This window comes from Pipistrellus hanaki (genome assembly GCF_964339955.1).
Source record: "Pipistrellus hanaki genome assembly, chromosome: 10".
NCBI classification, from domain to species: Eukaryota; Metazoa; Chordata; class Mammalia; order Chiroptera; family Vespertilionidae; genus Pipistrellus; species Pipistrellus hanaki.
Genome location: NC_140512.1, coordinates 28,848,026 through 28,872,258, shown reverse-complemented (window position 1 = coordinate 28,872,258; position 24,233 = coordinate 28,848,026). Strand labels below are relative to the sequence as shown.

Genomic DNA, 24,233 nt, shown 5'->3' with positions numbered 1-24,233 from the left:
GGGATAGAGAGCTAGAAACGTCGATGAGAGAGAAACATCGACCAGCTGCCTCTTGCACACCCCCTACCGGGGATGTGCCCGCAACCAATGTACATGCCCTTGACCGGAATTGAACCTGGGACCTTTCAGTCCCCAGACTGACGCTCTACCACTGAGCCAAACTGGTTTCGGCTTGACGGTCTGTTTAATGTTTCTATGTTTATGGATCTATTTTTGTTCATCAGTTTATGTTGTTCATTATATTCCACAAATGAATGAGATCATGTGATACTTATCTTTCTCTGGCTGGCTTATTTTGCTTAGCATAATGCTCTCCGGGTCCACTCATGCTGTTGCAAATGATTAAGAGTTCTTTCTTGCCAAAACTGGTTTGGCTCAGTGGTAGAGCGTCGGTCTGCGGACTGAAAGGTCTCGGGTTCAATTCCGGTCAAGGGCATGTACATTGGTTGCGGGCACATCCCCGGTAGGGGGTGTGCAAGAGGCAGCTGGTCGATGTTTCTCTCTCATTGACATTTCTAGCTCTCTATCCCTCTCTCCTCCTCTCTGTAAAAAATCAATAAAGTATATATTTTTTTAAAAAATGATTTCTCTTTTTTTTACAACAGTGTAGTATTCCATTGTGCAGATGTACCAAACTTTTTAATCTGCTAATCTGCTGATGGGCACTTAGGCTGTTTCCAAATCTTAGCTATTATACTTGTGCTGCTATGAACATAGGGGTGCATATATTCTTTCTGATTGGTGTTTCTAGTTTCTTGGGATATATTCCTAATTCAGTAGTAGATTCTCTTTTAAATCAATAAGCCAATTCTCACTTTGAAGTTGCTCAATTGCTATTTTATCGCTTAGATTTGGTTGCGTGGTTTTTTGTTTGTTTTGGGGTGATTTATTATTGTGTGTGTGTGTGTGTGTGTGTGTGTGTGTGTGTGCAAAATTCAATAAAGTACAACACAATCTCCAATTATTTTGTACAAAAGGTATCAGTTTAGTTAATTTTATGTTTATGGAAAGCCTTGTTCTTGATCTTAGGAAAAAACCATCCAGTTTCTCACCTAACTATAGAAGATTTTTGTAGATGTTCATCAAGCAGAGAAATTTCTCCTCTACTCCTAGTATGCTGAGAGTTTTAATTATGAATGAGTGTTGAATTTTGCCATGTTTTTACTGTATCCATTGATAAGATCATATGATTTTTCTTCTCTAGCTCATTGATGTGGTAGGTTATGTTAATTTTCAAATGTTAGAACAACTTTCCATAGCTAGAATAAACCCCTGGTTGTGATGTACTGTTCTTTTCAAACACTGTTAGATTCCATTTCTCTTTTTGAGCAATTTTGCATTTATGGTAATGAAAGATGTTGGTCTGTAGTTTTCCTTCTGATGTTTTTGTCTGGTTTTGATAATAGGGTAATGCTAGCCTCATAAAATAAATTAGAATGTCAGGGAGCACAAGAGACTTGGTTGAAAAGTTTGTAAGGAGGACATTATGAGAAAAGGGGAGTGTGTGGAAGACCACCTGCCTTGTTTTTCAGAATTTGACTTAGGGGAGAGCTGAAGGTGATGCCCCTAATAATTCCTTGACCTTTCTAAACAAGTCTGTGCATGTGCAGACCCTAGGGTGTTTACTGGAATCCTTATCCTTAATCCCTGGGTGCCCCTGCCTAGAAGACAATGTAAATACATGTGTTCTCCCAAGATTACTCACCCTATTGAATGATTCTAAAGATAAAAATTCCAATAAAAGCCTAACCAGGCAGGCAATTGAGTCTGCCTGGCTGTTACCAGCCAGGCCATCCCTTAGCCCTCTCCTCCAGAGTGAAACTGTGTCAGAGTAATCTGTTCATCCATTACTCAGGGGCTGCTGGTCAACCCTGGCATTACAATGCATTCCCTTAGCATCTATTTTCTACTAGAGACTGTATGTATATAACCAGTCTCGTTTCTTTTTAAATGTCTGGTAGTAATCACTAGTGAAACCATAGAGGGCTTGTGCCTTCTTTATTGGAAAGTTATTAATTATTAAAGTAATACATACAAATATAAACCTATTCAGAATATCTATTTATCCTTTTGCGAGTTTTTTAAAATATATTTTATTGATTTTTTACAGAGAGGAAGAGTGAGGGTTAGAAACATCAATGAAAGAGAAACATTAACCAGCCACCTCCTGCACAGCCCCCACTGGAGATGTGCCCACAACCAAGGCACATGCCCTTGACCAGAATCGAACCTGGGGCCTTTCAGTCCACAGACCAACACTTTATCCACTGAGCCAAACCAGTTTTTGGCTCCTTTTGTGAGTTTTAACAGTTTATATCTTGTAACAAATTGGTCTCCTTCACGAAAGATCCCAAATTTGTGAGCATAAGAATTGTGGTATTCCTCTATATTTATAATGTCAGTGAAATAAGTGTATTATCGGTTGAGTTATAATCCCCCCCCCCAAAAAAAAAAATTTCATATGTTGAAGTCCTAACCACAAGTGATACATATGACTTTGAAATGTGACCTTGGCCCTGGTCAGGGTTGCTTAGCAGTTAGAGTGTTGGCCTGCACACAGAAGGGTCCTAGGTTCAATTCCGGTCAAGCACAGGTACCTGGGTTGCAGGTTCAATCCCTGGCCCTGGTTGGGGTGCATGAGAGAAGCAACCAATTGATGATTTTCTCTCTCCCTCCCTCCCTTCATCTCTCCCTTCACCCTACCTGCTTCTCCCATCCACTCTCTAAAAACTCAATGAAAAAAAATATCCTTGGGTAAAGATTAACAAAACAAAAAAAGAGAGAGATAAAGAAATGTGACATTATTGGAAAACTGCAGGAAACCGAAACCAAACATTGTCACTGGTAATAAAATGTAAAGGGAGCTGGCCAATCTTGATGGCTCTGAATGGTCAGCAATTAACTCATTGTCAAGGTTGAGTCACTAGTGGTAAAATGTAAAAAGAGCGGGCCAACCTGGATGGCTCTAAATGGTCAGAGCTATTAACTCATAGTCTAGTTGAGATAGTGGCAGTTGAGGCAACTTTAATTTGTTGATTATATGTAAATTCTTGTTGATTTTCTGTTGGAATTTCCCACCTAAGAGATGTCTTTTTCTCAGAATCTCAATAAAAGGAATGGTAAAAGGCCAGAGCAATGGAGTAGTCCTCCTTAGAGGTGGACTCCCACCGGGCCCCCATTTTCCCAAATTAACTCTTTTCCAGTTCCAGTCTTTTTCTTCATTTTAGTGTGCGGCCTTCTCCAGAAACCGGACTCTGAGTGGGCCCTGAACCACACGGGTCGTGTTAAGGGATCCCACAGAAAACACAGTCATTGCAGATATATTTGGTTGAGATAAAGTCATACTGGAGTAAGGGTGTGCCTCTAATCCAATTTAAAAAGAAGCCATGTGAAGAGACAGAGACACACACGGGAAGACTGTGCTCTAGGGAAAATGGGGACAATGAATCCCCTTTTCTCTAACAGATCATGACTGGGATAATATAAGGAATATATATATATATATGGCAGTTTGTTTTTTTTAGTTATTTGTTTCTGCATAGTTGTCCTCTGCCATTTGAATAAAACATGCACAGAAGCTCACATGAAAAGTTTAATACATGCCTAAACACTTTTCTGCTCATTATGTCCAAGGATAATTTGGGGGAAATGATGCCATGTATGAATATTTAAAGAGCTGGAAAACTGAGAAATATGGTCACTCAGAAGCCTGTCTGGTGCTCACAAACTCTGTTCTTTGGAAGAAATATGTCAGATCTCCCAGGAGTCCCACTTGCTATGCATCCTGAGTGAGTCAGAACTTCATCTATGCACACTGATTATCTTGGGCTCATGACTTAGCAATCAATTTCAAGCTCCAAAATGCTTTAATCCCTAGGAAAGTTTACATTTATAACAGAAAGAGACAGCTTCCAAGATAGTTTTTTTGCAGGAAACTGGGCAGTCCTGGTGTTAAGGGTAAACCAAAGGGGCACGCCCACTCGTAATGATAACTATACATGGAAGTTGCCTGAGAAATGAAAGCAATAAGCTGCCTCCATCTGGCATCTGCTTCCAAACACTAGAAGAAACCCCAGGGTCTAGGCATATAGGAGCTGCTGCAGGCACATTCCTTCCCTTAACAGATGGGAAATCCTATAGCATGTAACACCTCTTCTCTCACAACCTATACCTACAGACCACAGCTCCACATCCAGAATTCATTCCTAACATTGTACCTGATGGTATCTAAAGGGCTTTTTCACACATCTTCTCATCATATATGCTCTTAACAAGATCTCTGTCACCCTCACCTTATTAAACTGAGACAAAAAGAGGTTAAACAATTTTTATCCAAGATAACAAGACCAGTATATTATTGAAGACTTTTCAGATTCTTCCGGAACAATAAATCTTATTTGCCTTGAATAGATCTCGAGTCTGATGCATTTTTGGGTGGAATGCCATGACAGTAAATCACACATTCTGTAATCACTCAGATGAAATTCACTCCAGAGGCACTCCAGGTAGGACGACAAACACATATGCACAGTGGGTCACCTCCAGTAAAAAGAAATTAGTCCCAAGTGGAAGGGGTCTGATATAAGAAACTTACCATTAAGTGCCTGGCTAGTATCCCTGAAAGATGACACCTCATACTGAGGGGTCAGCATTAGTCTATGCTGTGGGTAGGTAGAGCAGGAGCTAGATCACACTTTGCAAGAGGGAGTCTATGCTACTGGGTACATGAATAGCCTCCAAACCTATCATATGGCTACTCCATCCCAGGGCCTATTGTGCAAGCACTGAGGTGGCTAAGAACAGAGTGGTTGGCAGCTATATGCTGATTTACCCTGTTTGGTAGGCAGGTTGGTTGTTCAGTGCCTTCTCTTCAGTAGATGTTCTCTGGTGGGCACACATAAGGCAAGAAGGTCTACAGAGTCTGCATTAATTCCCAAAGATCTTTCCATATTCCTCTTCCTCAAACTCCCTTGTTTCTGAGAGTCCATTTTGCTTTTTCTAGGCCCCTAAGCAGCCAGCTAAGCCATTTGTCACTACTTAGGGGTCCACATATAGCCATAATTTCCCCCTTCTTACAAATGAGTGACCAACTGCACTACTTCTAACTCTGCTCACTGGAAAGATTTCCCTTCACTATTTTTTTTAAATCAAGTTTACTGTTGAATGTGGCTGTGATAGGGCAACAGTCCATTTTTGGTTAGCACCAATATATTGAGTTGACCCATCTGTGAACCAAGCCTAACTTCCTACCTGTTCTCTCTGTTAGCCATGAGGAATCTCCATAATGCCATAAGGATAACATATGAGATAAAATAAATGATGTGGCATTCTGAGTCACCTCTTTCTGTAATTGCTTGTGACCTCTGGACTTGCTCAGCAATGATATGAATAAATCATTCCACCTGTTGCACCAACTTGACTTTATGATTCATTGAATCTGATAATGTATAGATGTCGATGTGAAACTCTAGTCACATAATCACTAGATAGTCCATCGTAACACAGTGTCTTCTAAGGCTCTTTTTCAAACAACAAAAAGGCAGATGTTTTCTCAGCATTGACTCTTATCTTTGCCCAGAAGTCGGGGAGTGGGTTTTGATTGAGGTATGGTAGCAATCATCTCAGGTAGAAACTGAAGTTTTAACTATAATCCTGCTGTTTTGGGTTCTGTACTTATTTGCTTGCTAAAACAATAGAAAAGTTATTCTGACTTTCTGAACTGATGTATGCTATCCCAATCGACTGAATACTCCATGGATGATGGTTTGAATATCCCATTGATTGTGATCTTACTGATTATTGAAGCACATTCTTCTGTACTTTGAAACCAGTACATCACAATTACCCTAAATTGTCTCAGTAGCTAAAGATAATGTGTTTTGGTTGACTCAGTGGTCCCAAGGCCAGGACAGCACAATTACCCTAAATTGTCTCAGTAGCTACAGATTATGTGTTTCTGTTGATTCAGTGATCCTAGACCCAAAACTATACTTAATCTTTATAGATAACTAACTTGCTTTGTGCAAACCAGGTTCCTCATTCCAAACCCAAAGATGTAATCGATACCTTTGTGATATTCTGCATATAAGCCAGATGTGGCGAACCTTTCAAGGCTGTGAGATTTGGAGTGCTGTTGCCTCTCATAGCTGCCAGCCTTTGAATAAATGACTCCATAATTTGACTTTTTGAGGAGTCCTTTTTGAGATTAAGGGTACATTACAACATGATATGTAAACATAGTCAAGCACCAGGAATGAATAAGACTTGGGCCTACTCAAGAATGCAAATAATCTCTTTTGTCTTGACTTTTGGTGAAACTTCCTGGTATTTAGGGGTATAAAATAAGCACACTGCATCGACTCTGGGTCACTATCTCTCCATTAGAAGGTGGCAGCGGTCCCACCCGGTCCCAGCTTTTTCCTTCTATCTCTGTGTCTTGTCTCTTTCTTTTCTTTCTCAATCCCCAGCCCCTCTACTCGAAGAACCAGATCATCTCTCTTTCTGTGCTGAATGCAAAAAAAGAGAGACCCAGCCATACATTATTACTGGTTAGAGATATTTTAAAAATAAATGATGCGCCGAAACCGGCTTAGCTCAGTGGTAGAGCGTCGGTCTGCGGACTGAAGGGTCCCAGGTTTGATTCCAGTCAAGGACATGTACATTGGTTGCGGGCACATCCCCGGTAGGGGGTGTGCAAGAGGCAGCTGTCGATGTTTCTCTCTCATCAAGGTTTCTAGCTCTCTATCTCTCTCCCTTCCTCTCTGTAAAAAATCAAGAAAATATTTTTTTAAAAATTCATGATCCTTGCCCTAGCTGGTATAGCTCAGTGGTTAGAATGTCAGCCCAAGGACTAAAGCAGTGTTTTTCAACCTTTTTTGGGCAAAGGCACACTTGTTTCATGAAAAAAATCACGAGGCACACCACCATTAGAAAATGTTAAAAAAATTTAACTCTGTGCCTATATTGACTATATATAAAGTAATTCTCTTGAATAGGAATCAAATAAACACAAAGAAAGTATTTTATAATTACTTTATTATGAAATATTAAGTAAACAAAATAGTGAAAAATTATAAAATTCTTGTCTTGTCTGCACCTACGGCACACCAGACAACATCTCGCGGCACACTAGTGTGCCGCGGAACAGCGGTTGAAAAACGCTGGACTAAAGGGTCAGGGATTAGATTCCTGGTGAAGGGCATGTACTTGTGTTGCAGGTTCCATCCCTGGCCCTGTCAAAGCACATGCAGAAGGTAACCAATCGATGTGCCTCTCTTACATGGATGTTTCTCTGTATCTCTCTCTATGCCCTCACCAACCCCCTCCCCCCCCTCCTCCCCATACCTGCTTCCCGCCCTCTCTTCCACTCTCTCTAAAATAAATGGAAAGAATGCTCTCTGTTGAGGATTAAAACATAAATAAACCACTGATGTTTGGTCTTTTCCCTAGAAATATATGTCTGTCTACTAGAGGTCCTATGCATGTGCTTCTTTGAAAATTCCCCAGATGATGTTAAATGGAGTCTGGTCTGAAAGCCACTCCTTCCTTCCTTTCTTCCTTTCTTCCTTCTTTCCTTCCTTCCTTCCTTCCTTCCTTCCTTCCTTCCTTCCTTCCTTCCTTTCTTTCTTTCTTCCTTTCTCTTTTTTAAATCTCACCTTAAGATATATGTTTTTTCTCATTGCTTTCAGAGAGTGGAAGAGAGGGAAGGCGGGAGGAAGAGAGAGAAACATGGATGTAAGAGAGACACATCAACTCATTGCCTCCTGCAGGCACCCAATCAAAGGCAGGGAATGAACCTACAACCAGGTACCTGCCCTTTGGTGCCTGGCTGATGCTCTAACCACTGAGAAATACCAGCCAGGGCAAGAGTCACTTCTTATTAGGGAAAAATTAGGAGTGGGATGTAGGGATGCAGATGAGTTTGAAGAGCTGGAGAATGGAGCAGGTGAGAAAGCCCATTTGAGGGCTTCAATTTTGTCCTTTAGGAAGAAAGAAATGTCATCAGGTGAGAGTGATGGTGGTCAAAATATTAGGATGTGGGAAGCAGAGAATTACAAATTTACTCATTCAAAGAGGGAGACAAAACTTAATAAAGAACTGTAGATTACTCAGCAGTGTACATTGCCTATTTGAAATTACAAGCTTCAGGATCTGGTTGAGTTTCTAAATGTTAAATTATTATATTTTTAAAGACATGTATAGAAAAATGGAAAAAAAACCCTAAACAATGGAAAATGGAGATTGTGTTTGGATACTCTGGTTTTCTTTCCCCTTCTTTGTATATTCTGTATATCTTAAGTTTGAATGAATTCTTATATTCATAATGGAAAAAAATATTTTACTTTCAAAAGATAATGAAATAAATGGTGATTCAGCACACACAGAAGACTTTAGGGACACTATGTTAGTTTGCTAGGGCTTACAAGGCACAGACTGGGCAGCTTAAAAATTAGAAATATATTTCCTCACAATTCTAGAGGCCAGAAGTCTGAGATGAAGGTGTGGCAGGGTTCTTTCTTTCTTCCTTCCTTTCTTTCTTTCTTTCTTTCTTTCTTTCTTTCTTTCTTTCTTTCTTTCTTTCTTTCTTTCTTTATTTCTTCCTTTCTTTATTTCTTCCTTTCTTTCTTAAATATATTTTATTGATTTTACACAGAGAGGAATTGAGAGGGATAGAGAGTTCGAAACGTCGATGAGAGAGACCTGGACCACCTGCCTCTTGCTCACCTGCTACTGGAGATGTACCCGCAACCAAAGTACATGTCCTTGACCGGAATCGAACCCGGGACCTTTCAGTTCGCAAGCCGACGCTCTATCCACTGAGCCAAACCGGTTTCAGCAGGGTTATTTCTTTGGAAGCCTCTCTTTTTTGCTTATGATTAGGTATCACCCCCATGTCCTCACCTGGTCTGAAAGTGTGTCCTAATCTCTTATAAGGATACCAATCATATTGGATTAAGGTCATCCTAATGAGCTCCTTTACTTTAAATTAAAGACCCTAAGGATTAGGACTGGGTTTGGAGGAACACAATTCAGCCCATAACAGATACTCAGATTATACTGAGATCTGAATTTCCTCTTGGTGTTTCTGTTTTCCTTTTTCTGCAGCTTCCTCCATCCCTGACCCCCACAGAGCCGGTTTCTTATTCTTAAGACTTAAAATTCTGACTGGTGAATAGTTTCTAAGCAATTGTTCTAATTTATTGAGAATTTTTGCCATGTCATTTAAAAATATTTAATATTCTTCAAAACTCAAATGCGTTCTCAAGCAAAACTGAAACTGCATGCAGTTCAAGTTGACAAGTTATTGGAAAAGCATTATTAAATATAATAGCTTCAAATTATTATATGTTCACAACTGTTATTATGTGGGGTGAAGGAAGTTGAGAAACTTTTGACATTATTGTCTTCAGTCCAAGGCCATAATTAAAGAGTTGAAAATATTATATTGAGATTTTTTCCTTGTAACAGAAAGCAAGCTTCAGATTTGGAAGAATAAATGTCAGTGACCTTATTAGAGAAGAGGATTTCTGTCTCCCTGGTATCTATTAGCAGAATCTGATTAACAAGAAGTGAAATGACACAGTCACCTATTAGATGGCACCAAGTTCCCCTTGTGGTATCCCCTACACTAGATGTAGCACAAAATGAGCCACTAGCTGTGTACAGGCCAAAGAGCTATAAGAAAAAGGGATGGACTACAGTGGGAATTTCCTGATGTGCTGCTTCGTTTCTATAATGTGGAGCCCCATTTGAATATTGTAATAATCACTGGCTAATCCACAGAGAAAATCTGGACTCTGCCCTCTCAGTCTTTATATTATTCTGAGAGGGAGGATGGTTAAATCGCTGAAAGAGGACTCTAAGGGAAGGTAGAGCATCATCAGACTTGAGGAGTGAGCCTGCGGAAAGGGGAAAGCCCTCCCCAGGATCAGGTCCTGGAGCAGGGGCAGCAGATGAAAACAGCGGAGGTGCTGAGGCTGTGACACAGGGCACCTGCAGCAGGAAGGGGCCTCCTCCGGGGAAAACAGGTATGAGTCATGGCCTCATGTAGGGACATAGCAGAGAGCTGATATGGGACACCACGAAGGTCTGCAGGAGAAAATGTTTGTTCCTTTCCTTTTAAGAAAACTTTCTTTTCATTCTTTGTTACCAGATGATTGAAGTTAGAATTAGTTCTGGCCTACAGGGTAGCACAAAAGAGGTTTCTTCAGATTTCTGTCTGGAATTTAAGCCAAATGAAATAAGTGCCCTCGTCCTTTGACTTACAGACATGGTTTCCAAATATTTATCATTTTTAACTACTCTAAGAAACTATGCTATTCACTCAACAAATTTTTGTTAAGAAGCTTACTATATGCTAGGCACTGTAAAATAGTGAACAAAATGCACAAAAGCTCTTGTTCTCATTAAGCTCACAGAATAACAGGCGAGACAGAAAGCAAACAGGTTTATGTGAAATATTTGCTTGTGATTAGTCCTGAGTAGATTTTTTTAAAGCCGAAAGAGGAAGAGGAAATGTTGGGAGATGATTTACAGTTTTCTGTAGACAGGCCAAGCATTGCCTCAGTGAGAAGATGCCATTTGAGGAAAGACATAAGGGATATGTGGTGGCCGTGAGCTGTGCAGGTGTCTAAGGACATTCCAGGGAGAGGAAACAAGTGAGGTGCCCAAAGCAGGAGCAGGCACTGCCTGTGTTAAGCAACAATGAAATCAGGGGGCTGGGCCAGATACATAGAGAGAAATAAAAGAAGGGGTAACAGGCTGCCAGGATATGTAAGGCACCTATTAGTTCATAATGAGCTTGCCTCCACTCTGAGTCAAATGCAAAGCCTCTGGAAGGGATTGAACAGAATGTTGGTCTGTTATTTAGATTTGAACAGACTCACTCAGGCTGCTATTTTGAACTGTCCCCAAAGGGATCAGAACAGCAAGAGGAAAACTAGTGAGGGTGCAACTCCTATAATGCAGGAAGAGAAGATGTGGCTTGGACTGGGTGGCAGCAGTGAGGTAGTGGTCGGCAGTCAGGTGCTGGACATTTTTTGAAGATAAAGCCTATAAGATTTGCTCCACATTGAACGTGGAATGTAGAAAAGGAAGAAAGAAAGAATGCCTGCAACACTTTTCTGATTGCTTATTGATTTTATTAAAAATATTTAAATATAGAAGAGATGTGCTAGGTGAAGAATGTTTCTTTATTCTTTTCAATCTTCTGTATGTTTAAAAATTTTAAAGTAGAAAGTTTAAAGGAAAAGGTGTCCCATAAACAATTCCTAAGCAACAGTCCAATCATTTGCATTTTAATTTGCTGGGTCATACTTTTTTTTTGATGTAACAGATTCTCAACAAATATGTCTCAGGACTAGGTCTGTTCTGCCTACATCTCTACTTCCTTGTAGGTGCTTTCCGGAACATGACTCTTGCAAACTCAAGGAAAGGTGACTAATCTAACAAACCAAAGAACCTCATGAAGACTTATTTCAATAAGCCGATAGAAAAAGTGGAAGTTTTCAGTAAAGCTCTGGTATGGGCTTTAAAGATATATTTCATCAACTTTCTTTAAAGGCTATATTTTAAAACTAATTCTAAAAACTAATCAGAACTATGAAAACGAATATACTTTCAAGTGTACATGAGCTATTTCTAACAAAGCAATTCTGAAAGGATGAGAAATCTCACTACTTTCATATACATGTTGCTAGGTGTAACTTACACTGACTGCGGAATTCTTTTAAAAAGAAACCTTCCCACAAAGAGAGTGCAGAGTATTTCTGGAGGTGGAAGGCTTTGGTGATGAGGCTGGAAGAGCTAAGTAAAATATAGATCAGAAGATCAGGAATTGAAACATACCAAACTGTATAGAAAATTGTAGCCAAACTCTGTCCTATATAACTCAAGATGATATCAAAAAGTTTACATCTAGTTAAAGATTAAAACTCCAAAGTTTAATTATTTTAAGGATTTCCTTCATAACTAGCTTGTACAGAGACTTTGCAAAGAAATACAGAATTTTAGAGTGCACTTTGTAAAATGAAACTAACTTGCTTTGCAGTTTCATTTTTGAACATCAGAGCAGGGTGTGGACCTGCTGGAGATCAACCAAGACTGCAAGAATTCCTTCCTGAAGGTAAGTGCATACATGGGCCCAGCCTCTTAGAACTAGGGCTGGGCACCAGTGCTTGCCCTGCTGGTTTGATCCTTCCTGATCACCTGCCCCACCCCACTCCTCGCCCAAGAGAAAATATAAGTCTTATGGAAATAGATCCTGAAATTAGGTACGCATAAGGAGAACTCTGGGGTTCAAAATATTCCCAAAACAAAATAAAGGAGATAAGGTGGAGGTCTTCTCCCCAGCTCCAACCAGAACAACACCTTCGCCCATTTGAAAAAGCAGAACAAAAACTTTCTGGTTCCAAGACAGCGTTCTGGTTCTGGGCCAATTCCCCTCACCATGAATGGGACAATAGGTTGGCTGAAAGAAGACACAATTCAATCATGAATTTATTTTCCTGTTCACAACTGCCCATCCCCTGTCCCCATTTACTTTATTTTTTTTTTTATTTTTTATTGATTTCAGAGAGGAAAGGAGAGAAAGGGAGAGGAATAGAGAAATAGAAACATCAATGATGAGAAAGAATCATCAATCGGCTGCCTCCTGCAGGCCTCACACTGGGGATCAAGTCTGCAACCCAGGCGTGTGCCCTGTCTGGGAATGGAACCCTAACTTCCTGGTTCATAGGTCAATGCTCAATCACTGAGCCATGCTGGTCAGGCTGTTCCTCCTTTATTTACACTAGGTACAATAGCTTCTTGACAAATATAAAGGCCCTTCGTGTTTAAAAAGCATGCCAACACTTTAAGATATCAATCAAATCAAATAATGTTCACAAAAGGACTTTGTAAGCCTCAGGGCAGCGAAGTTTACTAGTTTTATATAAATATTAGTGGCCGGGTGCAGGGATTGGTGCACGTTGAAAGGAAATTAATTAGAAAAAAGATTTGTGTGGTAATTACGTTACTGCAAAAAATTACATGTCAAAATAGTATATATAATATAGTATTAAAAATTAAAACACATGTGCAGTTGGTGCCAGCAAGATATTTACATGTATTTTTCATGTGCGAGTCAATGTTTATTTTAAATTGCCAGTGGGTGTCATATATATGGCTGGTCAGTAAGTTAGTTGGATGGATAGATGGTCAGGCACTTAGCCTTTTATATATATTGATTAACAAGTCATCACCCTAAACTAGGTTGAAGACACTGATTATGCCAAGGAATTATGTCAAAGCATTATTAAAACCTTATTGCCCAAATCATTGTCACCTTGAACTAAATTAAATACATGGCTCCAGCCAAATATAGATGTTAGACCATATAAAATGCTCAAAATTGACAGAGTGACAAATTCATGTGAAAGCATTACCAAATACATAATAGCTTCAAACCATTATGTATCTTCTCAGCTCCTGTCAAGGGGTGGGCAGCTGAGAAATTTGTTTATGTTATAAAGGATCTTCATCTTTGAACAATGGGGTAATCTGTAAGATAAGATAAAAGACAGGTTTCGTAGGACAGATATCATTAACCCTATTTGTGACAGGTGCTTCCATCTCCCTAGCGGCCCTCTCCCACCCCTTTCTCTCTCTCTCTCTCTCTCTCTCTCTCTCTCTCTCTCTCTCTCTCTCTCTCACACACACACACACACACACACACACACACACACACACACAGTATCTCTGGGCATGTAGTGGCTGATAAGCAGGAACTCCTTCATGTGCTGCTTCTTATAGAATGCTGGAGTACTCTGGATAAGGGACTGCCTCAGATGTGAACACAGAAAGTCTGTGGAGAGTGGTAAGATCATTTCCAGAGGAGAGTCCATTTGCCCAGAGTAACAAGAACAGTTAACACTGCAGAGGCCCCTAGAAGTCTGGCTCATGAGGACCAAGGATAGAAACCTGTATGAGAAACATGCCCCTTCAGGGACTGTAAATAAGACAGCAAAAACTAGTAAGAGGCGGGGCTCAGGTTGCTGTAATGAGCCTATGGATGAAGAACATATGTCTACCAACTTCTCTTTTTACAAAATGAAACCCCTTTCTCATTCATTATGACCATCTGATTTGGAAGCTGGATTTGGTTCTGATCTAATGACAAAATGGAGAAATTTAAAAACCATAATGAGATATCATCTGTTAGATTGGCTTTTATAAAAAAGACAAGAAATAACAAGAGTTGGTGAAAATATAGAGAAAAGGGAGCCGATAGTCACTGTTGGTGGGAATGTAAATTGGTAAAGCCACCAATAAAAAAAAAAAAAAAACATTAAGGAGGTTTCTCAAAAATAGAAAGAACTACCATATGACCCAGTGACTCCACGTCTGGGTATTTATTCAAAGGAAAGAAAAACTATGTCTCAAAAAGATATCTGCACCCCTATGTTCACTGCAGCATTATTTATGGAAACAAATTATGTGTCCACTGAGGAATGAATGGATTAAAAAAATGTAATTAATACATACATTTAAACCATGAGAAAGAAAGAAATCCTGCCATTGGTGACAATATGGATAAACCTAAAAAACCTTCTAAGTGAAATAAGTAAGATACAGGAGGACAAATACTATGTGATCTCATTTATATATTGAATTGGGGAGGGGGGGAGACAAATTCATAGATACAGAGAATAGATTGTTGATTGCAAAGACAGGGGATGGAGATGGGTAAAATGAGTAAAGATAAGAAAAAAGAAATTTCCAAAGTCCTTTGTTCCATGGAGAAAGCTAACTCATGCGTTTCTAAAAATACAGTTAAAGCATTCCACTACTCTAAAAATATTAACTTCTTCATTCAATACATATTTACTGAGTACTTACCTTATGTCAGCCATTAGGGGGTTCACCACTGAACAAAAGGCAAAATGTCTTCTCTCCTCGGAGTTATATTCAGAAAATAAGAAGATAAGTAAAATATAGTATGTAAATTCTTTTTTAAAAATAAAGCAAGGAAGAGTGATAGAAAGCACTTTTCAGTGGTTCTCAACCTTTCTAATGCCACGATCCTTTAATGCAATTCCTCATGGCAACCCACAGGTTGAGAACCACTAGCTGGGTTACCTAAGATCATCAGAAAACACAGATATTTACATTATGATTCATTAACAGTAGCAAAATTACAGTTATGAAGTAGCAACAAAAATAATTTTATGGTTGGAGGACACCACAACATGAGGAAAGGGTCACAGCATTAGAAAGGTTGAGAACCACTGCACTAGAGGAAGGACTGAAAAAGGCTAGCCAAAAAAGGCCTCACTGATTTTGAATAAAAGGCTCAAGTGAGAGTGTGAGTTATGTGTCCTGAGAAAGAGCATCCCCAGCAAACGAAATAGCTACTACCAACACCTGATGCAGCAGCATGCCTGGCATGTTTGGGGAGCAGCAAGACAACCTGAATGGCTGGAGTGGAGTGAGCAAAGTGGGTGGAAGTGATGAGGTTTAATAAAAGCAGAATGAGCATGACAGGTAGGAATTTACCTAAGAACGTTGGCTTTGACTCTGAGTGAGATGAGAAATCATTGGAAGGTCTTGAGCAGAGTGATGTAATTATACTTAAATTTAAACAGGACCATGTTGGCTGCTATGTTGATAACAGAGTGAATGAGAGGTGGTAAGAGCATGACAAGTGGTGAGGAAAATGAGAAAATAATAGTATCAAAGGATTAAAGGTCTTGGTGTTAAAGAAATATAGAATTTGAGCACTAAACATGATTCTATTAGTTTCCTAGGGCCGCTATAATCAAGTACCACAAACTGAGTAGCTTATACAACAAAAATATATTGTCTCACAGTTTTGGAGGCTGAATGTTTTCAAGATCAAGAAATTGGTTGGTTCCTTCAGAAGGATGTGGGGAAGAATGTGCTCCATGCATCTCCCTTAGCTTCTGATGGTTTTTTGTCAATCTCTGGTATTCCTTGGCTTATGGAGGCATCACCCTGACCTCTGCCTTCATCTTCACATGATGTTATCCCTATGCATGTGCCTCTGTGTTGAGATTTCCCTTTCTGATAAAGATACCAGTCATGTTGAATTGGGCCCATTCTAATGACCTCCGGTTAACTAGTTACATCTGCAATCACCCACCAACAAACAAGCTCACATTCTGTGGTACTGAAGCTAGTAACTCAACACATGAATTTGGGGGGAAGGTCACAATTAAACTCATAACAATTATGATAAGACCAATAGTGTGACCAGGAGAGTGGAGGTGGATGGAGGTCAAGATCATTAGACAAGAGGCAGTCAAGAGGGTACAAGGCCAATGTATTGAAATGATCTTCTATGTATCTATTGAGTCACCAAAATTTATGACAGGAATAGTGTCTGAGGGCATGAGTGTCTCTTCCCTTCAGCTATCTATAAAATGGAGGTCAAAATACAGTAAAATGTACAAAAAGCAAATACTCAGCAAACTCTCATAGTCTGAAATATTTTAACACTGAAGTTTAAAATAACATGGAAGTCATATTTTTTATTCTGCCTTCTATCTAAGGGACTTCAAAAATCTTCCATTATCTCTATTATATCATGTTGAAAAAGTAAAACTTAAGACTGTTTCACCTTTCTCAATCCTCTCCACCTAGATTTGACATTCTTGGTAGTGTGAGTGCTGGGAGGCAGTCTTACACAAAAATTAGTGAGGCATCAGCTAAGAGGGAACACCCATTTATCAGCCACAATCTGCCTTGGTTCTATGCTGACAACTTTGAGAAATAACTCATTTCACTGTTCCTCAGTAGTGTTCACCCCCATGCTATGAATCCAAATAATTCCTACCTTGGTGGTCCACTCATTCTTTGTTTCAAAAGGCTGTAAATCTTTTTCTCCCACCAGAGGAGTCCCTGAAGACATGCCTAATATTATTTTTTTTTCTCATCCAATTTTCAACTCTGCCATTGTTATACACCCATCTCCTGCAAATATCTAGCATTATAGGGTGGTGTGGCAAGCTGTCCAGGGTTATTGATTCTGTTACTGACAACCCTTGAGTCTGTCTCAGTTTCTGATTTTCATGCCACAGGGACCTATTGACACTGGTGAGGCTGACAATTCCAGATTCCCAGATGAATGGGCAAGGCACAGGTCAGCTCCTCTCTGGAATACACCACATCTATTAGCACCCCTGCCTGGTCTCACCTCTGGTTTAACTGATGGCAGTTTGAATAAACAAATAAAAATTGAAGTCTCTGTTTCTTCTCTAAGGTTCTTCCTTCTCTCTAGCTCCTGAGATCTGAGTCTGTTAGAGTGAGGACTGTTGTGGAAGGCAGACTAAAATAGTTCTGTCTGATAAATATCCTTTCTAATCTTTCTATATTATGCTTTGGTTAAAACTTTTTGTCTTTATGAATGTACATGATGGTTTTGTACATATTCTGTGGATATATGAAAAGTGTATATACTTTTTATTTTCTTTCTTTATAATCTAACGTTTTGTTTGACCCTTAATGCTTTTAGTTTACTTATCTTTATAATACCTTTACTTTCCTATTTTCCTTATTTAAACAACATTATTGATTCATCTTTTTAATTCTGAGTCAATAGAATTGGGCTGGGGTCTGGAAATTTATATTTCTAGCAAGCTTCTAAGTGATGCTGATGCTGCTGATCTAGAGATTACCCTGTGAGAACTGCTCTCAACCTTATCTGTACCGGATATTTCGGTCAATTTTTAAAAAGTACTAACGCCTAATCTCCACTCTACTCCCTCAACCAATTAAATCAGTTTCAGAATGTGGAGTCCCAGTGAGCCAAGGTTGAGAACCTCTGATCTCGAGTGTTTCAGAATATTCAAAACTTGCGATTCAACCGAGACATAACTGTACGACCTCAATTACTCGCACATCAATAATTTAGGCTAAAATGGTTTTAACAAAGTTAAAAATTCATACTATTTTCCTTATCTAATTTCAGGCCTGCCAGCCTAGTGTGAGCTAACTCTATAGTCTTTCTGAGGGCTGCAAGACTTAGCCAACCAAATCAGTTATCTAACATTTTGCTGTCACATTGCCCAAAGCTCCAGTCTTGTCAGCCTAACAGTTTGAGTTCTGAAAGACAAGTGATGAGTTAACCAATTGCCTTATTACCGTGTAACAAAAATGGCCAACTTCCTAGCTGTGGATGTAATTTCCCATTCTCCAACCCACATCTAATTATCCAATTTTGAATTTTAAAGTTTATTTGCAATATTCAATAATGTGAACTAATTTTTGTATTACTTAAGATTCTGGTTTTGAGTTATGAAAAAAAGCAACTTTCACCAAGTTAAGCTTAAAAGGGAAAAATACTATAAGGATAAATGTGTATGCCACCCTAATTAGCAGCTACTTCTTATGTCATAATCACAATCATCTCTATATATACATATAGAAGCCTAAGCAACTGTTCGACCATTCGATGATTTGACCACTTGACTGTTCAATTTGTAGCTATGACACACACTAACTACCAAGGGGAAGATGCTCAACACACAGGCATGGAAAGGTGGAACAAACTGATGAATCTAACAGGGAAGCAGGGACGGGGGAGGATGGGAAGACATTAGCCAAAGATCTTATATACATACTAGAGACCTGGTGCACGGATTCGTACACTGGTGGGGTCCCTCGGCCTGGCCTGTGGGGATTGGGCTGAAACTGGCAGTTCGACATTCCCTGAGGGGTCCTGTATTGCGAGAGGGTGCAGGCCAGGCCTAGGGACTCCACCAGTGCTCAAATCCATGCACCAGGCCTCTAGTAATTATATAGGAAACAAGGATGCTAATTGGAACTATAAACAGTTAAAATAAGTACCAACCAGTTTTAAGACTCAACCTTGAACAGTATTTTATATATGTTGTTTATATGAAATTATATACATAATTGACTCTGACTTCAATGATAAAGTATCATACTAAAATACTTGTTGTATTACTTTTTCCAAGGAAGAAAGTTGCAGCTGTGATATGAGTGAACAAGAAAATCTACCTGAAATGACCAAAGACTGGAACAAAGAGCGTGTAAAACAATGGGTAACAGAAGATCTTAAGATCGATGAGAAATACGGGCAAATTCTATTCAATGAAGAAGTGACAGGATTGGTCCTGCAGGAATTAACTGAAAAGGACCTTAGAGAGATGGGGCTACCGTGGGGTCCAGCACTTTTGATAAAACGCATGTATAAAAGATTGAATAATATTTTCCCTGAAAATCACAATCAGGATTCCGGACAATTAGAGCATACAAAAACCTCCAAAAAACACCAAAAAAAAGCCACAACAGACACAAAAAGAACAATCAATGCCATCCAATATTGATCATAATCTTAGAGAGACCAAAGATACCAAAGAAAAGAATCTATTCTTATAAAAGAATATGCATTAAATGAAGTAGTGACCACTAAAGACAAAAAAAAGAAAAAGCTAAAAGCTGAGCAGTTGACTTGTATGCCATATCCTTTTGATCAGTTCCACAGCAGCCATCGTTACATAGAACATTATATTCTTATACAACCTGAAACAGGACCACTCAATCTCATAGACCCAATACATGAGTTCAAATCCCTCACAAATACAGAAACAGCCACAGAAAAGGACATTAAGATGAAATTTAGCAATGAAGTCTTCCGATTTGCATCAGCTTGTATGAATTCACGCACCAATGGCACCATCCATTTTGGCGTCTTGGACAAACCCCATGGTGCCCATGGAGAAATTGTTGGTATGGAAATCACCAGTAAAGATGCCTTCATTGACCACTTCAATATAATGATCAAACATTATTTTGAAGAAAGTGACATCAATGAAGCCAAGAAGTGCATTCGGGAGCCAAGGTTTGTGGAAGTCCTTCTGCAGAACAACACACCATCTGATAGATTTGTCATTGAAGTAGATGTTATTCCAAAACATTCTGTATGTAAAGAAAAGTATTTCTATATTACGATGCAAAACTGTAAAGATGAAATATGGAAACAAAACCAAGAGGCTTCACTGTTTGTGAGAGATGGAGCTAGCTCTAAGGATATCCTGGCCAATGTCAAGCAACGGGATAAGGTTTTCAAAGCGTTTACAAATGAAGTAAAGTCACTAGCAGTATCGAGAAAAGAGGCTGAAGAAGAATATGAAAGGATGTCAAATAAGATGGAAGGTGAAGGACAAAAGCTGGTTAAACTTCTCATAGGAAACCGAGAGTCACTGGATGATTCATACTACAATTGGTACATTCTTGTAACAAATAAATGCCATCCAAACCAAACAAAGAACTTAGATTTTCTAAACGAAATTAAATTGTTTGCTGTTTTGGAGTTTGATCCTGAATCTGAGAGCAAAGGGGTGGCCAAAGCTTACAAAAGAAGCCGGTTAGCAAACCTTCACTTCCCAAATCAATATGAGGAAAAGACTACTACAGGAGAGACAATTTCTAGCCTGAATCTTTATGATCAGCCCAGCTGGATCTTCTGCAATGGCAGATCAGACTTCAAAGATGAGAGGTATAAGCCTTTAGAACCACATTTATGGCAGAGAGAAAGAGCTTCTGAAGTCAGGAAACTGATTTTATTTCTCACAGATGAAAATCTAATGACAAGAGGGAAATTTTTGGTAGTGTTTCTATTATTCTCTCGGGTGGAAAGCCCAGGAGATCCACTCATTGAAACCTTCTGTGCTTTCTACCAAGCTCTCAAAGGAATGGAAAATATACTGTGTATCTGTATAGACTCACAGATTTATCAACGATGGGAAGATCTACTACGAGCAAGACTGACAATAACAGATGAATTAACAAGCCATAGTATTTCCACTTTAAATTTAGAGTTGATAAACAGTACTATCCTTACACTAAAACCAGTCACTCGTTCATCAAGAAGGTTTTTGCCCTCCCGTGGATCATCTTCGGTTACCCTAGAGAAAAAGGAAGAGGATGTGTTAACTGCACTGGAAATACTTTGTGAAAATGAATGCAAAGACACAGATATTGAGAAAAATAAATCTAAATTCCAAGAATTTCAGAAAACAAAAGAAGAGCACTTTTATCGAGGTGGCAAAGTATCCTGGTGGAACTTCTATTTTTCTTCTGAAAACTATTCTTTACCCTTTGTCAAAAGAGACAATTACGAAAAACTTAAAGATCTGATACAGGATTTTGCAAAGTCTCCTAAAACAACATTTGTAAAAATTATCAACCTTTATCATCATCCAGGCTGTGGGGGTACTACATTGGCTATGAATGTTCTGTGGGACCTAAAGAAAAAGTTCAGGTGTGCTGTGTTAAAAAACAAAGCAACTGACTTTAAAGAAATTGGAGAACAAGTAATCAAGTTGATTACCTATAAAGCATCTAGCCAGCAGGATTATATTCCTGTACTTCTCCTAGTAGATGATTTTGAAGAACAGGAAAATGTCTACATTCTGCAGAATACCATCAATTCCATTTTAGCAGATAAGGGTTTGAGATACGAAAAAACACTGGTAATTATCTTAAACTGTATGAGATCCCAGAATCCTGATAAAAGTGCAAATTTAGCAGATAGTATTGCACTAAAATACCATCTTTCTGACAAGGAACGAAGAGCTTTTGAAGCCAAACTGGAGGAAATTGAAAAGCAACACAATGACTGCGAAAATTTTTATTCCTTCATGATCATGAAAGAAAATTTTGATGAAGCATATATAGAAAATGTAGTCAGAAATACCCTAAAAGGACTGAATATTGACAGTAAGGAAGCACAACTCATTTCATACCTGGCTCTACTCAACTCTTATGTTACAGACTTTACAATTTCAGTCTCACAGTGTGAAATATTTTTGGGAATCACAGTCACTAGTACACCCTGGAAACCTGAAAGCCTAGAAGACAAGATGGGAACCTATTCCACACTTCTAATAAACACAGAAATGGCAGAATATGGGGCATGTGCAGGCGTGCGCATCATTCACCCTCTGATTGCCAGTTGGTGTCTAAAAGAACTGGAAAGAAGCTATCACTTGGATAAATGTCAAATTGCTTTGAAGGTATTAAAAGAGAATTTATTCTATAATTCTGGAATAGGAAGAGACAAATTTCAACATGACATACAAACTCTTCTGCTTACAAGACAACGCAAAGAGTATGGAGATGAAATAGACACTTTGTTTTCTCCGTTAATTGAAGCTTTACAGAATGATGAAGTTGAAAGGGTCTTGACTGAAGGAACTCTTCGATTCCCACAAAATGCATTTATTTGCCAGGCCTTAGCAAGACATTTCTACATTAAAGAGAAGAACTTTGACACTGCTCTGGACTGGGCAAGTATGGCCAAAAAGAGAGCACCTAAAAATTCCTATATCTCAGATACACTTGGTCAGGTCTACAAAAGTAAAATCAAATGGTGGTTGGATGCAAACAAAAACTGTAGGGATATTACTGTAAATGATCTAACACATTTTCTAGAAGCTGCAGAAAATGCATCAAGAGCTTTCAAAAAATCCCAAGAGCAAACTGATGGGAAAGACTATGAAACTGAGACTTGGTCACCACAGAAGTCCAAAAGAAAATATGAAATGTATAATACAGCTGGTTTCTTGGGTGAAATAGAAGTTGGTCTTTACACTATTCAGATTCTTCAGCTCACTCCCTGTTTCCACAAAGAAAATGCATCGTCTAAAAAAATTATGGCAGAATTTTTATCAGGAAAGTGGGATATTCCTACAAAAACAAAAAATGAATATTATTTGGCTCTATCTAAGTTCACTTCCTACTTACAAAATTTACAACCAGATATGAAAAAGTGCTTTGACTTTTTTACTGATTATATGGTTCTTTTGAAAACAAGGACTATCCAAAAAGAAAAAGCAGAGATCTCATTAAGCAATAAAATCAGTAGTTGTTTCAGTAAATATAGGGAACATTTCTGCCATGTGGATATGGGTCCATTACAAAGCAAAGAGAGTCAGTTACTCCAAGAGGAGAATTACAGGAGAGAGATAGAAGCTTTGAAAGCAGATAGTTTTTCTGGACTTCTAGAGTATCTTAATCCAAATCGCAAAGAGGCTGCAAAGATTATGGAAAGCATAGTGGACAAATATACTTCCCTTTTTCGGAAAAATCCAAACAAACGGCTGGCAAAGGAGAAACAAAATTTCATTTTGGCCAACATTATTCTCAATTGTCTAAAACCCTATTCCAAGTTTATTGAGCCACTTACCACACTTAAAAAACATCTCAGAGAAGTGTTACAATTCGTAGAACTAAGTCACCAATACCCAGACCCTTATTTCTTGGCCTGCCTCCTGTTCTGGCCAGAAAATGAAGAGCTAGATGAAGATTCCAAGCTAATGGAAAAGTATGTTTCATCCTTAAATAGAGCCTTCAGTAGACAGTACAGGAGCATGTGCAGGTCCAAGCAGCCAAGCACACTTTTCTAACTAGGGAAGAAGAGGGGTCTCAACAGTCTTGTTCACAAGGCTGAGATAGAGAAGTACTTCAGTAAAGAACAAAATAGAAATTCCTTCTGGCAGAGTGGAGATGTGTGGAAAAAAGAGGAAGTCAAAAAGCTCCTGCGCCGTCTCACTGGTCTGGCTGAAGGCAAGAAAATCTCTATTGAATATGGAACAGAGAAAAAAATAAAAATACCAATGACATCTGTTTATTCAGGTCCACTCAGAAGTGGTGGCAACATAGAAAGAGTGTCCTTCTATCTAGGGTTTTCCATTGAAGGCCCTCTGGCATATGACATAGAAGTTATTTAAGAAGATACATTAGCTCAAATATGTTTATTCATATTTCTCTCTGATCTTATTCCCTCTATCCCCATGGCATTCTAATGGCATTATTAGCTTACCTCTGATCATAGATTTTGCTTTCGTTTCCCCCAGTAGATTAAAAGTCTTTGTAGGGCATTAAACATGTCTACACACAGAACTTGGCACACTGTAGAGTCTATTGTTCAATGATTTAAATATTCACTTTCAAACTAACATTTAATTAAGAAGTTTCAATTGATATCCACTAGAGACATCATTATTGGTTGTATGTCAATAAAATCTGTTTAAATTCTATCATGCTTATGAATTTTCTGAATTATGAATTATTCCTTCACTATGAAAGCAGATATTTAAATTAGATGAGTATGGAAGAGAAAGCCCTTTCTTAATTTATTGAACTAAAAAACAGAGATCCACACCAGAGTGAAACTTCCTCATCTTGGTATCAATAAAAATGTATGT

At 38.8% G+C, this 24,233-nt stretch overlaps 1 protein-coding gene across 1 annotated transcript; it reads left to right on the top strand.

Moving 5' to 3' along the window:
* The first annotated feature begins 11,491 nt into the window (after positions 1-11,491).
* On the top strand, positions 11,492-24,065 carry LOC311629177 (sterile alpha motif domain-containing protein 9-like). Its single transcript, XM_084897077.1, is given in 6 exon segments — positions 11,492-11,521; positions 12,069-12,124; positions 18,978-19,298; positions 19,300-19,381; positions 19,384-23,429; positions 23,433-24,065. Coding segments are annotated over 4 exon segments (4,752 nt in total). The 5' UTR covers positions 11,492-11,521; positions 12,069-12,124; positions 18,978-18,998; the 3' UTR covers positions 23,757-24,065.
* The last annotated feature ends 168 nt before the right edge of the window (positions 24,066-24,233 follow it).